The 16,934-nt window shown below is 38.7% G+C and overlaps 1 protein-coding gene across 2 annotated transcripts; it reads right to left on the bottom strand.

Annotated features, from left to right (window-relative positions):
* Positions 1-762: 762 nt before the first annotated feature.
* Positions 763-14,921, bottom strand: AADAT (aminoadipate aminotransferase). 2 transcript variants are annotated; one of them, XM_062493628.1, is made up of 13 exons: positions 14,849-14,921; positions 13,065-13,233; positions 11,927-12,059; positions 11,170-11,244; positions 9,677-9,886; positions 9,101-9,166; positions 7,854-7,936; positions 6,507-6,603; positions 5,639-5,700; positions 3,294-3,358; positions 2,695-2,801; positions 1,964-2,065; positions 763-804 (listed from the first exon to the last, which is right to left on the bottom strand). In XM_062493628.1, the coding sequence occupies exons 1-13, from the start codon at positions 14,913-14,915 to the stop codon at positions 763-765; spliced, it is 1,278 nt and encodes a 425-aa protein (XP_062349612.1). In that variant the 5' UTR covers positions 14,916-14,921. The 2 variants fall into 2 exon arrangements, with proteins under 2 accessions (XP_062349612.1, XP_062349611.1); XM_062493627.1 differs by having other exon boundaries at positions 13,065-13,253; positions 14,845-14,915.
* Between the last annotated feature and the right edge of the window lie 2,013 nt (positions 14,922-16,934).

Raw genomic sequence — 16,934 nt, 5'->3', positions numbered from 1 at the left:
AAGCAAGAATAGTTCCTTTAGCACATCCATATGCCTTGGCAAACCAGAGATTTTCTCAGACAGGTACAGAGTAATTATTCACAGACTGGCGTAAAAAGCAGCAATCAGAAAACCTTTTACGAATTAGAGAATGAGCTGCAATGCCCTTGCAAATTACCAAGGGCCTCAGTTTATTTGTAATCATAGCCTCATTTTGCTGGATCAGTTTCAATTTTTAACATACTTACATCAACTTTATCTGACAAAACTTCAGTAAAATTAAATACTGATCTTCAAATCATTAAAACCAGATGCCATTCAGTAGGACAAGAATGGAAGTGATAGATGAGACAATTCCAACATAATATTTTGGAAGAATGTATCAGTTGAGATTAATAGTGAGAAGTATTAGTAGTTAAGACCACCTCAAGTGCAAGTTTCTAAGTAAATGATTTCTGTTTCCTAATTCAAATGGAAAACAACAAAAAAAAATCAATTCAAATCTTACAAAACCATGGATTTTACAGGAAATAGAACATTTTGGTTTTGAATATTTTAAATTCTTCTGAGTTAGATAAATTAAGTAATGCAATGTCCTGTAAAAAAAAAAAAATCTAAATTGTAAATTGTTTGCACTTTCATTTTCTGTCTTTTTTTTTAGCTGAAAAGATCTAAGGAAACATTCACTGTATTGTGCTTGCTTAGTAAGTGTTCTGATGAAATCCAAATATTAATATTTTCTGGAGATGATTTTTATTACTGCAAGAGCTCTATTTAGCTTTTTCACAAAGATTCTTTTATAAGGTCAGCCAGTCTCTTGAAGGCCTGCAATGACAAATATGGTTCACATTTATATTTCAGCATTACATGAACAGGGCACACATCAAACATGTTAAGCTATTAAAACTGCCCTAACCATATAGAACCTATATTTTATAATGCAAAGTTCTGCTGATATTCTTTCTTTTCCTTTTAAAAAATAATGTATGGGTTTTGACTGCACAAAGCTTCCAATTCTCTGATAGAAAGTAAAAGGCAGAGATTCCTGAAACAGAAAAATGCATATATTGATGTTTAAAGGTTATTTGGAGTTCAGATGTAACTTCTGACAAACTAGTGATCCCTAACAGAGTATCTCTTTTAATTTAATATTACAGCCTGGAGACTCCAAAAGTGAAAAAAAAGGATGAAGAGTTGAGTGGGGAAGCATATAACAATAAAGCTTGACTGTCAACAGTGTGGTCATGAACTACTTTAGCAAAGATAAAGGAAAAAATAGAAGAAATATGGAAGAACTAAAAAGGCAATAGAAGCACTTCTCTATTACAAACCTTCATAACTGCATGAAAGTACAACTACAAATACTGAACTGTTTCAAGCACCCTGATCAAACCAGTATTATATCTGCACAAATGTCTCCTATCTTTTCTCCACTGATTTTATAGATAGAGCCAAATAACATCAAAAATGCTCCTACAACACATAAAAGATTAGTTCATGAGTAATAAAATAAAGAATGTATGTAAATTGTATGAAAGAAAAACAGTATTATTTCTTACAAAAAATTGCCAACACACACACAAAGGAACACAGGTAATTCAATCTCAGAATCTTGGGAATGCAAAGTCTAAAAGACACATGATGTCTCCTAATACTTCAGCAAATAGTAGGTCTTACTACTTACACTAACTTCAGTAAAGCATTTATAGATAATGTCTGGGAGGTTTAAGTGTGAGACACTGCATGTATTAGATACACAGAAAAATTCTAAGCGGTCCTAAAAATTTGGTACCTTGCAGCTCATCTGGATTAATATATTGCTTAAAAAACAGCTAATACTGCTGTGAAAGTACTGTTTGATCACCTACAGACTAAAACCTCTAACATTCAAGAAGAAAATATATGGAGGAGAATGTAAAAATAAGGGAGCATTACTGTGTGAGAGACTGTCTTGATAAGAATGTAAAAGAAAAATAAATCTCACCAGATCCATTTGGGCAGGAGAAGACAGAGAGAAGGAAGCTCTGACATAAGAGCTAGGCTCTGAACTATCTGTATTGAATGCTCCTCCAGGAACCAGTAATACCTAGGAAAAAGTGATTAAGCACACAGTTATTAACACTTCTACACTTTTAAAACACTGTGTTAAATTAAATTTGAGGAAGCTCAGTGCTTACACACTTGTATCAAGACATGAGGTAATACGTTCTTCAAAATGAGGAGACAAAAATATGCAAACTGGAACCAGACTTTACATAATAAAAACAAAGGGTCTTGGGTTTTGGTTACCAGGTCTGGCTTGTATCATCACATGCTTCGAAGCATCTGGGGTGGAGCTTAGTCAGCACACAGTGCTGGGTCTTATAAATTGGAGAAATAAAACCAAACTTAATTTCTTTTAGTGAAAGAAAATGGTGAACAGCCATCACACAGATAGGTATATATATTAATATTATATATATGTCATATACAATGACATATTGTACTATATATTATATTGGTTTCAATTTAAGTAAACTGATATCAGCATCTGAATAGAGTAATGAAAATATTTTGTTAATCAGTAACTATGCCACAGTGACTGACTTGCAGACTTAATGATGGTGCACAGCAAGTTCTCCTGCTTTTATTGTGTGCGCATGTAGATAGATAAAGGTATTTGATCCCTCCCTTTCTCCATTTTGAGATTGTAAATCATTAAATCATATGTCATACTTCTTTCTTCAAAGCTTTTTCCATTATCAGCTGTTGTGTATCAGAAATACCCTTGATTTTGATCCATAAGAACATGCCAGCAGCAGGAGGATACCATTCTGCCAAGTCTGGAGAAAGAAAGAGAGAGAAAATGAAATCAAAGAAGAAACTTATGGTCTACTTGGAATGGATACATCATAGATCCAGTGGTTTTGGATTTGTTGATATAAACATTATTATCACTATTGCTATAGTAATGTTTTTAAGTATCATTTTTTAAATTAAGGTCACTATTTCTGAGATTTTTTTAAAAGACAGATTTTAAACACTGAAAGTATAAGAACATAATGAAGTGAAATACAAGGTCTTTGCAAAATTGTTTTAAATAATAATATGGTGACCTTTTTTTTCATCACCATCTATCTCCCTGTCCTGCCAGAAAGCATAAAAATGCAGAAATATAAAATTTGTCCTAAGCTTAGCATTTCATGCAATTGATTTGCTTAGAGTGCTTATCTGTCACTTCAGTCAAAAGATGAACTTCAGTGACTTTTCTTGAGCACAAAGATGATAAATAGCTAGCAAAAAAATTTAAGTGATTATCTGTGTTCCATTCTGACCTTTTAACCACTTGTCAGCAGCAGCGAGCATTGCATCCCGCTGGATCCTGTAGAAGTCCACCACTCTGAAAGCAAATTATCAATTGAAAGTCATGAACTCATACAATTTCAGAGTCTTTTTGTTTCTGAAGGCAGAAACAAACCTTTTCTACTTGAACAACTCAAGTGGACATCTAATAGAAAAATAAGCATATCTTAGGTGGGCACAACACAGTATAATGTGTGTATAAAACTTTGTATATGTTTTCAAGAAGTCTTTACTGCTTCACTGCATCTCCAACAAAGCACTGATCAACCAGACAGAGGAAGTCCCTCTGTGGCTGCTTCTTCAGCTTTACATATAACATAGAAACCCTTTATATATTACATCCATTCTGTCTATTACAGCAGTAGATACAAGTCCTGTTAACAGTATTTACTGCACAAAGCATGCACACCAAAAAAAATTAGGGACTTAAACATATGCAAAAGCACAGACTTAATATTTGTGCATTTGGAAATGATATGGAAATGACATTTGATGACATGGAAATGACGTTTGATGAGGTAAAAAGAAAATCACATGATAGACCTGTCATAACTATTTGGCAGCTTCCCTTTTTCTAAGCTTTTGAACCTATCTCTTTCGTACTTTAAGTAAAACTTTAAAATAATTTAATCTCTTACTGGGAAAAATTACCCTAACCCAGGTTTCACCATGGACAAGTCGGGTGCAGTGGCTTTTGTTGGCATAAAATGACACAGCTGTGGAATGGAAGACACAAGAGAAATGCCTGATACTGAGTTCATAATTCAAATGCAAATGTGTTCCCATGTCTTGAGAAAACATCCTTAGTAATTTGCATAATTTACATAATAATTTTACATTTATATTTTTCAAAATACTCTCTGAACCAATAGCTTTGATTTCTAGATGTATTTTATTACATCTGATACACAGATACCAGTATGTGCAGGAACTTAAAACAGTTTTGGGGCTCAGCTATATATATTGATACATTCTATATGAAAGCGTAAATCTCTTTTGTGCAGTTTTTACCAAAATTGCAAATTCTGTTACAAAGTTTTTACCTGTTATTATTTTAATTACATGTTGAAATCATAAAAATGAGTAAGATGAAAATTCCCCAAAAATATAGCTACTCCAAAGCCTGATCTAACACCTCACCCTTGTACAAATGAAATCAGCTGGAAGAGATTGCAGTTAGCTGTGGGGCCTCTTCTGTTAGGTTATAAAGCACTGCAGCTGCTCCACTACAGCCCTATTTTCATTAGTTTAAGTGAAGAAGGGCCTTTGGGCTGGAGCAAGGCTGCCTTTTGACCTACAAGAAAGAGGTAAGTGAAGAGATGCATTTGGGACTTATTTTTTGGGAACTGCTGACAGTTGAGCTAAAGTGTGATCTAAGTTTCTCTGTGAGACTTTTCTTTATGTTCCTAAATCTTAAAACAAAGCAATGCTAATGCTGGTGTGTCTGCTTTTTGTTTTTTTTTTTCTTTTCTCAAATATTGCTGTTTACACTATGAACATTAAGGGGACACAGGTGGCTGTTACAGTGAGATATATGAATTTTTTGCATGTTTTGCTCATGTTGCTGTTACTGGCCTTTGCAGAGTGTAGTATGCTACTGCTGAAGTGAGGAACTTGGGGCTCTAATGATATCCAGGTAGAGCATATAAAATGAGGCACTGACAGTCAAGTGAAACTATGCTCCTCCTACATAATAAATGAAAACTACATGTGCCTCAGTCAGTATGCAAGAATGCCTTGTGAGTTAGATGGCAGCCCAGTGCTCTCTCTGTAAGAGTGAGAGGCGAAGTTCAGTCAATGTTTAGTGTGTGTGTAGATGAACCTTACTGTTTTTCCATCAGTATCCGCAATCAGGAGCTCAAGGATGGCAAGAGTGTGAATTCCTGCTAACTTAGTTAGGCAAGAACTGCCTTTATAAAGGCTATGCTGGTTCTTTCTCAATGGATTCTGTGCTCAGAGATCTCAGCTTTTGCTACAGACCCTAACGCTTTAGTAGGGATCAAAACTTTATTCACTGGCTTGAAGCTTCCAGGATCCTCTCAAGTTCCCTTCAGGTGGGAGCTACATGATATCTGTGCCAGTGGACTGGCAGATTGTCTGCCTGGAGTGGTAGGTGACATCCCCTGCCCTGCCTGTCTGCAACTTCCCACTGTGTCTCTTTAGGGCTCTTGTGTGAACTCAACAGTCTTGGTGACCTTACCTACTTGGCCTAATACTGGTGCACATCCTCTGACTTGTTCACTATGAAGAATGTTTGATGTAAGTAAGAAGTAGCAGAATAACAGATGATGGGATTTAGCATGTGACATAACCCTACCTGTCTATATGCTCCAAGAAACCCTTTTGTCCCCATTGCTGAAGCAGCTGTGATATCATAATCTAAAGAAATAAAACACATCATCAAGATCACGTTTTAAACAAGGCTGTTCCACAATCATCAAAAGATCCATAGCCAGATGCATTATTCAACATTCCTCAGACAGGAACTTGCATGCGGTGTCTCTTGGAGCCCTTTACAAACAGAGGTGCCAAGGTCATTATAGTCCATGTTACTGGTGTCTCCAAGGATCATGGCAGTATTTGGAAACTGGGGTGTGGGGAGGGGAAAATGGATGAAGAACTAAATATGGCAACTGGGGAGAAAGAGGAAGGCAATGTCTATTGCTTTACCTTCCTGTCCACACTGGCCTCTCTGCTTTAATAGTGCCTGTGTGATGAACTAATGGAGCTGGAAGATGGAAGCCATACTTAGATGTGCTCAGTGTCTCCTTTCCTTATTACTAACCATAAAGGGGCTGTTGTTGTCAGCTTGCTTTGAAATACCTTTGTGGGCTGCCAGTATTGTTTCAATTAAAAAGTAGAATAAAAAATAATAAATGAGTGTTTCTTCCATGCTGTGCTTTACATCGAGATTTTTCAAATGAACCTACCAGGAAGAGATAAAGTATTGCAAATCTTGCTTCTTGAAATCTGAGGGTCAAGGGATATCAGCTGTACTATCCATGCACTGGGACAACCCTCTAGCTTTGGTTCCAAGTTCTATGGTGGTCTCTTCCTTTGGCAGAATTGACAATGAATGTGCATAAACAAAAGTGCAAAAGTGCAGAGCAGCTGTGAAAGTACAAAGCTGTTTGCTTGTGGTTTCTTATAGCTTGGGACAATTCATTTGGTGGATTGGTACTTGCCTGTGTAAAAGTGCTGGTGTGCATTGTTGACACCTGAATGTGTAGAACAACTCTGTCGATGAGAGGCTTGGGACCTGTCAGAAAACCTATTCTTAAGCTGGAAACCAAACAAACAAAAAGTTACTACAGAAATGCAATGTGCTAATACTTTGAGTTCTGTGTGGGAAAACATGCAGCCGTTTAGTGGTTATAGCGGTAGATAGTGTAAGGTTCTCTTACGCGTTCAAATTTATCTATACCCTAATACTGCTCTCAGGTTATACAATTTAGAAGCTAAATATTAAAGTCATGAAAAAACATTTAGGAGGTTTTAATGCTTATAGTAGCTTCTTAGTTAAGAGGCTTTAGGACATAATCTGTGTTTGGAAGATGTCCTCTGCAACCATAAATATTACAAGAATCAAAGGGAAGGAAAGATAGGCTTTCTCATAATGCAAGATCATGGATGCTCTGGATGTATGATGAACAGATTAAGTGTCAAATAGCTTTACTCTTTCACTCCCTTTCAGTGCTGCAGAAGGAACAGAATTTAGATTGATAAACTAGATGGTTACTTATGCTTCAATTCTAATTACCCATCTTTACAGATTGGCTGAAGTTTTTATTTGAAGAAAAATGGAACCAGTAAAGTCATATGTGTCTTTGGAAAAGATAATACTGTGTCATGCCGTTTTGCAGTGCCATATCTGAAACTCCAATCACACTTAGTGTTGTCTCCTCACATTCTCTAGGATGGGTTATAATCCACCAGATGCCAATGCAGAATTCACAATAAATTTTTGTATCTATTATGTTGATAGACAAAAGCAAGCTAAAAATCAAATACATTGACTTGGGTAAAATGTAAAACAGCCAAATTAGTTTTTTCCTGGCAGGTGGAAACAACTGGTAAGAACTGGAAGGATAGATATCAGCACAACACTATGAACAGTTTATGAAGAATTATTGTTTCTTTTCTGTATTACAAGTTCAGGGAGCTTGCAGGAATAGTATGAGATAAATGAAAAGGGAAATGGAAAAAAGAAGCGAGAAAAGCTCCTAAGAGTTCCAGGAACAGAGCTGGAATCCAGCATCTCTCCTTCTGCCTAGATGGTCCTGCAAGAATTGGCTGCCTGAGGGGAGAGGCTTAACTATCTGTACCAAAAAAGAAACAGAACCTGGAGTAAAATGACTGCCAAGGGATGACAAGGAAAGTGAATAGACTGTGAAAAGCTGTTGATTCAGAAGTTCATTCCAGAAGTGGATCATTATTAAATGAGAAAGGACTATGGAATGTCTCATCATTTCATAAGAAGATTTGTGTTTTAACTGAATAGGCAATGCTAAGTGGTCTGCAGCTGGCCTTACCCAGATGAGAGAATTTTAGAGAAAGAGTCAGTCCTGATAACTCGGCCATCCACATCCATTGAGAGGAAAGTTGGAGCCCATGGCTTGCAATAAAACATAAAAAAATAAAATTCAAGGTGCTAGTAAGGATTATAATGGAATTATTTTCTTTACTATGAAGGCACAGTTCATTTCTCAAATGTGTTCCATGGAAAAACATTGCAGTAACTTGCTGACAAGTGATTGTGTAGCCTAGCTTTCTGAGCTGTGATTACAATATTCTGTGAACATCTTTAAGAAATCAGCACTATTTTTTGATGATTGCTTAGCCCACTGTTCAGCATACAAGTGTTCAGTTTAAATATTGGTATGATGCCATAAGAAGGAGAGATAAATAATGATTTTTGTGCCAAGATTTCTTGTGGAGTAAAGAGGTACTGCAATTTCTAAAATGGTGCCTTGTAGCATTTTGCCTTGCTATATTAAAACATGAAATCAGAAGATATGACCAAATTGTGAAGATCTGAGTCCAGCATACCTTTTCCTTACCTAGAATTCTGTTTATACACCTTCTCCCCTTCATTTTCTTACAAAACTTCACAGTACTACTCAGTGAGTAAGTGAAGCAGTTTTATCGCCCCTTCCATAAAAACATATTTCAAAAGAGAAAATGCTGACCTTCATATTCTGCCAGTGTTTTTCTGCTTCCTAAGACCTGTTTTGATTTCTGAAGTTAGGTACTTTTAAAGACTGAGTAACTGTAGATTCACATATGAAATTTGCAGAAAATTTACATGAAGAAGGGAAGCTGCCTATCCAGTAGGATTATATGTGGTACCTGGGAGAACTCCCAGATTCTTAAAAGGCAAAGGGAAAAAAATAGGGTATAGGAGCTGCAGAGTAGGCAGTCTTCTGCTGAACAAGAGACAGGGAGAAAGGAACATTAAGAGGCTGCAAATTTCAAGTGCTGCTTCAGTGACATACTTGCTTTGCAGTGAATGAGAAGTCTTTGTCATTTTTTGATTACTGAAGAATTCTATCCTGTATGAGGCTTGAGAAATTTAAACCACTAATTAACAGGGTATAAAATACCACAAAGGGGGAAAATGACTGAAAGGAGCACAGTCTGTGAGGCCTACAACTGCCTCGTAGGACATGAAGAAGAGGCATGTAGGGAAGGTCCAGGGCTCAAACCTTAGTTCTCTCCTGAAACCTTAGCTTCTCTCCAGAAAATAAGGTGTTACTAAGGATTATGAAAGACAAATTACCTTTTCAAATTGAAGAAAGTAGTAAGGATCATCTTCTATTATGAGAAAATCATATTTTCTTGCAAGCTAAATAAATTAATAAAAAGTAACAAAAGGAATAAAAGTTAAAGACTGCAAATTCAGTCTGGTTATTTTTTAACCAGCATATTATGCTTCCATTCACTCGTCATTCATTATATAGAAGCCCTCATGATGACAAGCCTTCAAGTGCCAAATTTAGATAGCAAAAAATTACAAGAATAATCATGGTACTTGTAGTACATGGATCCTTGTATGCAACTGAAGCTCTGTTCCATGTGGCATTCAAACAGTGCAGGCAATGTGCAATAGGTCCAGTTAGAAGCCCATGGCAAAGGTACTAGCTGCTGATGGGCTACCTTTGAAAAAGTTTACCCAAGACACAGTCTACCTCTGAAGAGCAGCTGTGAAAAAGATTCTGTTAGAAGCAAGTTCTAGGAGGAATGTCCACTGGACCAATAATGGGCCTAAATACCACACATGGGATACCTTCAATTGAAACAAGACTGATATTTATCAGTTTCCACCTACAAGGTTCACAAGGCCACAGCTCCATACCTGGTAAATCTCCTTTTTGCGCTCTGTGGTTAGCGAGTTGCCAGTTGGGTTGCATCCATTTGGAATAGTGTACAGGAATTTGGGGGGATGATTGCTGCAGTTTTTTACATCCTCTGGGCTCCAAGCAGACAGAATTTCTTTTAAAGCTTTTGGAATAATGCCGTGTTGGTCACTAGGAATATTAATTATATTACAACCCAAGGGTTTCAGCTGTCAATAGAAGAAACAAAACTGTTATAATTATGTAATTCAAAGGCCTTCCTTTTGTCATTGGCACCGTAAAATTCCATCAATACAAAGTCTTTCTTTTTGGATTTTATATCTCAAGCTCCATTTGCTCATGTGTCAAAAGTTTACCTGAATTTGCTGTAAGGCTTGTCAAACTTACCACATTACTCTTTATTTGTCCTACTAAGCCAACTCAGAAGAAATGGGTAACTCCTATGTTCAATTGCTGCCCTTCTCTAGGAAATCACATTTGGTTTTTCAAGCAGAAATGGAGTTGGTAAATCTGAACTGTTCTCTCAGGACTTCTCATCACAGACAGTTAAGGTCACAGCACCTTAATTTCCTAGTGACAATTTACATTCTACTTTGGTGGAAATGCCAGAGCTTGAAGCCACTCTTCACTGACAAAGGGCAAAAAATCTGTTCTCCATAGATATATTCAGCAATACAAAGGAGAATGAAATTATGCTTCTGCAGTGACATGTTGACAGTATGAAAAAATATTGGTAAAATACCAATGAAGAAGCTTGCTGTCTCTCCTCTGTGGAATTTCAATTTGTACCATGTAGTGCTGTGCATTTTTAAGTAAAACTGCGAGCTGCTACATTGTCAAAATACATTCCTAAAAAAGTACAGCTGATTAGACTATATATTCAAATTTAGGACAGCAAACAATAACAATTTATTTTGATACAAGTGGAGACAACTGAATTTGTGGTGTATTTATTCTAACCCTTCTTGCAGCTCTTATGCATTTTGAGCTGACATTTAATTTTATATTGATTAAGCTACTTTTCAGAAGTAAACTTTGCTGCTTTTGTATAGTTCTTACTAATTCATGCCTTCATACTCATATATGGGTGCTTCAGGACTATTCCAATATGATACTATTTATAGCTATTGTATACTCTGATCATGAAATACTTTAGGTAACCATCCTGACATGTTAACAGATCCCCTTGTTATAAATTTAATTCAACCAAACAAGGTCCTGATGGCTTTCTTTCCAGTCCCATATGTGACCTTAGCTCTTGAATGAATTAGTGTTTAGAAGAGGAACTTCAAATAGCTCTCACAGAACTTTTAGTAGAAAACCACCTATGAGTTAGTATTTATGAACTAAATAGTTGGACACTAAAATATTGAGTCTTTTTTGATACATTTTTATGGCAAACATGGTGTTTATAAGACTGCAGATCAGGCACTAAACTGCTGTTTAGTTCCAATGTAACATTCATTATGTTTTGTAGCTAAGGAGTACTTACAGCTGCCAGTGTCCCCGAGTATGTGGGTGCATCCAAAAGGATGTTATCTCCAGGATCAATCAGCATTTCAAACACCTGCAAAAGAAAAGATTTTGTTTTAAAGATTGTTCAATTTTTGTACATGTGCTTCATACTTTTGACTTCTTAGTGGATTAAAAGTCTTGATTAGATGCTAGTAATTCCATAACCATATCATTATCCTGTCTGAAAGAAAGGCAAGGAATGGATGAAGAATCTGCTTTAGAGCCAAATTAAGATAGGTTACTAACTTGACAGGGAAAAACAGAGCTCTGACAGTACCCTTTCTACTGTATAAGTTACAGAAAGAATCAACCAAACAGCAGTGAGAAAGGACTGGAGAGGACAATTATTTCAGGAAGTAAAAAAAACCCAAAAAAACAGGAAGTAAAAAAAAGGAAGAAACATCTTTAGGATAGAGTTATGGTAAAGCATCTAATTATTGCACTACTTAAGTAACATGAAATGTCACCTTATAGCTTATTTTCTACACAGGCTCTTTGGTTACATGAACTTCCATGCAGTCCTGACAGTCTAGAATGCCACTCCAGTTTTATTTCATTTCCCTTATCTTGTACATGCACCTAGAGTTAATTCATATCCATGGAGAAAGAGTACATGAAACTGCACCTTGCATACAGTTATAGAGGGCACTTAATGCTGAATACAGCTGAACTAATGGAAGAATAAAAAGATCTCTGAATGAAATGCTTCTAACATATGAATCTTTTGGTCTTACTTTACACAAGCCTTCCTGGCTGCCAGTTGTGACACACACTTCCATCTGTCCTTGCTCAGGACTGTAATTGGCTGTGGGGGGATCATGTAACATCTGCTGGAAATCTTTTAACCAAGACAACAGCTCTGGAATCCTGAAATGTGAATAAGAAGGCATATCTAAGACCTTACATAGGCCAAAGTTAGCCTGTTCCTCTAAATCCCTGCCAAATCTAGCATGCCGTCCTGAGTTTGACTTCAACTGTCACACAGATACACTTAAATGCAATTGCTATGACTGCTTTATCAAATTAAGAAAACAAGATGGGCATCTGTGGTCCATACACCAAATATCATAGTGATATCACGGCTCAAATTATTTGCCAAGGATGAAACGGGGGTGGAGACTGAACAATGCCCCCTCCTACAAATGATCATTCTGTACTCAAATGTGGCAGTGTGACAAAGTTCTTAATGCTGCTTGTAACCAGCTGCAGATTACGGAGATTTCTAGAACACATTAAAAAAAAAAAAGTCTTAAGATCTTGTAGGCTGCTCACAAATGGCTGGGTTAATTTAAATTTTAGAAAAGTCTTAACTGATGCCCCATGTGCCTCTGTATTTTTGCAAACCTGTCCTCACCTGACTCAGTGCTGTCTGATGAGTTTACATGAGCACTAAAGTAATGTAACGATATGCAATTTTTGTACCAAAAATGTCAATTCTATAAATACCTCCACTCCACTACCACAGGTTCCACATACTGACTTTAGTGTATTGTGCCAAATGAAAAGAAATACTCCAAAACATAGAAGCTATGTGTTGTAATGCAGTATCTTTTAAATAATGTCTGATTTGGGAGTCTGGATTCTCAAATACTAACAGCTAGGAAACACTCTGGCTTGAGAATTATTAGGATTAGGGTTTTAAGTGATTATTTTCCTTTTTACATAACTAATTGTAAAATTTTCCACTTGAACTTAAATGTAAATAGTGAGGCAAATTGGAAAAACAGCCACGGGTTTTGGGAAGAACTCGTTTTTTTAAAAAAGGGCTTTATGAACAGGTTTTAAAAACACAGATGAACTTAATGCCATAATAAAGGATATTATGATCCTTAGCTTCTGGTATCTTGACGTGCAAGCGGTTGTTACAGATACCCTGCTGAGGCTGAGTACTGGAGAGCTCTCTTCATCAGATCTTCCCCAATCTCAATGGGAGTTCCATGTCCAATGTCAACAGTTGCCTTCTTAAATGGAAAAAGATTAGGATTTGGTGCCCCTCCAGCCAGAGAGATGAGAGATGGAGGAGACTTCTGCATCAATTCAGCTAGAGCAAAAGGAAAACACCTTGGTCACAATTTGATTATTACAATGGTGATCATATCCTTCAATCAACATTTAATAATGGCCCAGAAAAGTTTGTTCTATTTTTCAATTTACTTGTTTAACTATCATGAATTCAAAAGGACAACTCTTCTTAAACTTACCTTTCTGATTGGATAAAATAGTTGTATGGGGGGCCCAGGGAGGGAGATACTCTTAGGGCAAACTAAAGCAAAGAATAATTTTAAGTTAAAAAAGCTATTTGTAATTTATTTTGAAACAATCTGGACCGTTCTACTATCATAAAAACTGTCATGACTGCTGTCTTTTGAGCTTCAAGAATTTAAAATGTTAATTATCTTCTGTTTAGACTGACTTGAAAGAATGGCTTTGTTTTTTTGTTCTGTTTTTCATTCAGTCTCACTTCAGATGATCTGGCAGCTATACTGACAGATGATTATAGCTTTTCTATAAGTGAATGGAAATTTTTCTGGCGGCCCAGTTTTAGTGGCAGAGGCACTGTGTAAGTAACTTGCTATGAAAAAAATCTTAATTCCTGCTTTTTAAGTTACAGTTTTGCAATCATTCAGATCCAATCTATGCAATGCAGACCAACCTTAATCCAGCAAGGGCACTTGACTGCATTAAATCTAAGAACTCACAATATGGTATTCATGCTGGCTTGACAGTTTTACATCAGATATGAGAGGACAGATGACAGCAGATTTGGCTTTAAAAAGGGCTGTTACCGAGTTTATTTTCCAGTACTTATTAGCAGACTTGAACATGGGGAGTTAATTCTTATCAGTTATTTCACCTATTTGTGTTATGCCTGTGACTTTTGGCCTGGTAAAGAGAGATTTACTTTGTCATCAAAACTGCAGGCTCAATGTGTCTTTCTACAGAACTGTGCCATGTAATACTTTTGTTATGATGCATATTAACGTATCACTTGAAAAGGAGGGTGCCTGGAGTGAATTACTTGACTTAGCTGTATCTGTATGAAACATTTTAAGCAGAACAGCAAATGCCAGCCCCTTACCAAGAGGGGAGATTGACCCCTGAAAGCTTAATTAGTGATGTATGTCTCATGCTTGGATTCTGTCAGGTCTCTGTGGGTTTCAACTGAGTAAAACAAGTAGGCAGTTAAGATCTTCCATCTGTCACATGGAAGACAATATAATGTGTTAGCCTAAAGATAGAGTAATATGGAAAAAGAAAGTGTAGTAATACTGACAGGGTTGGGGTGCCGAGGCATTTATGGACATGAACAGGATACAGGAAAATGAGATGGGAAGAAACATGCCGGGATTGAATTTCAAGTCATTAGCAGTTGCTTGTTCCTGGACACAGCATAAACTCAGTTGCAAACTTTGCCAAAAGCCTGGGTTCAGAGACAGTAACGGAGACTTTTCAGGCACTTGTTGAAGTGATTAATACTAATTCATCTGGATGGGTTTCTGAAATGGTTCAAGGCTATTCATTTTATTTTTCTTTATACCTGCTTGGCATCTCTGCTTGACAAAAGTCAAGTTATCTGGCTTTGCTATATTGGCAGCACAGACCAGAATGTAGAACGATACTTGCAGAGAAACTGGGAAGAAGGGACATGTACTCACTCAGCAGTCTTATTGGAGATGCTTTCCTTGCCGCACTCACAGTGGTGATGAACCTAGAGTAATTCATATCTATGGAGAAAGAGTAATTAGTTGGACATGAAACTAGAAAATGGAATAAGAACCGCATTGTGCTTTTAGTATGTGCATCTCCCACAAGTAAAGCTTTTGATCTGGGTAATTTATGGTATGCCAGTGAGAAGGGAAAAGCCCCTCTCCCCTCATTTTCCTGTCAGCTCTGTAGTTTTAAAGGCAAATTACAAATCTGAAGATTTGATGGATCTTAAACAACCATCAGCTCTTTTTAATTTATTGAGAATCCAGCTTTATTTAGCTGTATTAAGCACCGCACTTGAAGTGCTTTTACGATTGCAAACCATCATTATAAGTCACAACACTTGTCAAATTAGAGGTTTTAGGGTTTTTTTTGGAAAGGATAATTAAGAACGTCTATGTGATGAGTGTTTTCCTCCTTTTCCCTGGTGCCCATAGAGGTTCAGCGGATAGTGAACTTCAGTCTGGCAGGAAGCCCGAAGGCCTGGAAAAGCCACAAGAAGGAATCTCCTTCGAAGGGAAAGAAAGCACAGAAATGAAACGCAAGGGCAAAGGGTAACCACAGCAGCACGCATGTGCCGGCAGTCACTAGAAACGATCTACCGAGCAAGGCCACTTTGAAAAAACACATCCCATGCTTTCTAAAAGTACCTCCCTTAACTTCGCTCCCCTCGCAGCCCGGCACAGGCGCGGTGCTGGCTGTGTTTTAAGGGACAGCTGAGCACCGCTTCGCCGCCCTCCCCGCGGCGATTCCGAGGCACCCCCTGCCGCCCGCCCCCAGCTCCCCCGGAGGAGGCACCGTGCCCTCAGGGCCGTCCCGCTCTCACGGCCGGGGCCGTCCCGCTCTCCGGGGCTTCGGTGGCGGCCGCGGGCACCTACCGGCTGAGGGCACGGAGCCGGCGGGCAGCGGCGGCCCCGCTGTGGGCGTGTGGGGGGCGGTGAGGACGCTCTGTGGGCGTGTGGGGGGCGGTGAGGACGCGCTGCCCTGGCCGGCGCTGCCGCCTGCGCACAGCTCGGCGCCGAGGGGCGGCGCGGGCCCCAAGCGGTTCTGGGTGGGTCCGTGCGAAAGCCCTGAAACGAGCGGCTCTCTCGCCGGTACCGCCTGTGCAGTGCCAGAGAAGCGAGGGCTGGGACCCGATAGTGAGGAGAGAGGCGGGCGCAGCCCCGGGTACGGCCAGGGCCCGCCCGGCAGCGGCGGGGGCAAAGGAGGAGCTGGCGGTGGGGAAACGGAGGAGAATCACGGAATGATTTGGCTTGGAAGGGACCTTCAAGATGGTCTGGTTCCAACCCCTTTGCAACACCTGCCCCTAGACCACGTTGCTCAGAGTTTCTTGGCACTGAACGCTTTCAGGAATGAATCCACAACTTCTCTTGGAAGTTTGTGACAGTGTCTCAGTGCCCTCACAGTTAAGAATTTCTCCCTATTATCCAGCCTAAACTTACTCCTCGATTTGAAGCCATTCCCGCTTGGCACTTGTAAATAGTCCCTCTCCATCACTCCTGTAGCCGCCTTTGGGTAGTGAAAGGTACTCTAAGGTCTCTCTGGAATCTTCAGGTGAGCAGCCGCCGTTCTTTCAGGCTGTTTTCATAGAAGAGGTGTCCCAGCCTTCATGGCCCTCCTCTGCACTTGCTCCAACAGGTCAATATCGTTCCTGTTATGGGAACACTCTGGAAGGGAGGTGTCGTAAGAGTGGAGTAGAGGGGCAGAATCACTTCCCTCGTAATGGTAATGGTTACACTTTAATCAACTCTATTATGTTTCTGCTAACGGTTTTGCTCATAAAAGGAAGCAAAGTTTGAAGTGTGACAACCGTAAGTATTTCCCCCCCCCTCAGATGAGTAGGATCAGTGGAAGGAAAAGCACGAGGGTGATGTGATGTGTCCCTTCTTGCTGTTGCTTGTGCAACACATGGAACTGGTGTTTAGAAAGGTGCAGTGACACAGTGGCATTTTCTAGTCATGGCTTTGGACTTCACTCTGGGGGTGCCGTGGCCCTTGCCCCTGAGTGCAAAATGCTAGAAAGGGGTCTAGGGGC

Source organism: Cinclus cinclus, chromosome 5 (assembly GCF_963662255.1).
Source record: "Cinclus cinclus chromosome 5, bCinCin1.1, whole genome shotgun sequence".
In the NCBI taxonomy this organism is placed as follows: Eukaryota; Metazoa; Chordata; class Aves; order Passeriformes; family Cinclidae; genus Cinclus; species Cinclus cinclus.
This window is presented reverse-complemented; position numbering and strand designations above follow the sequence as displayed.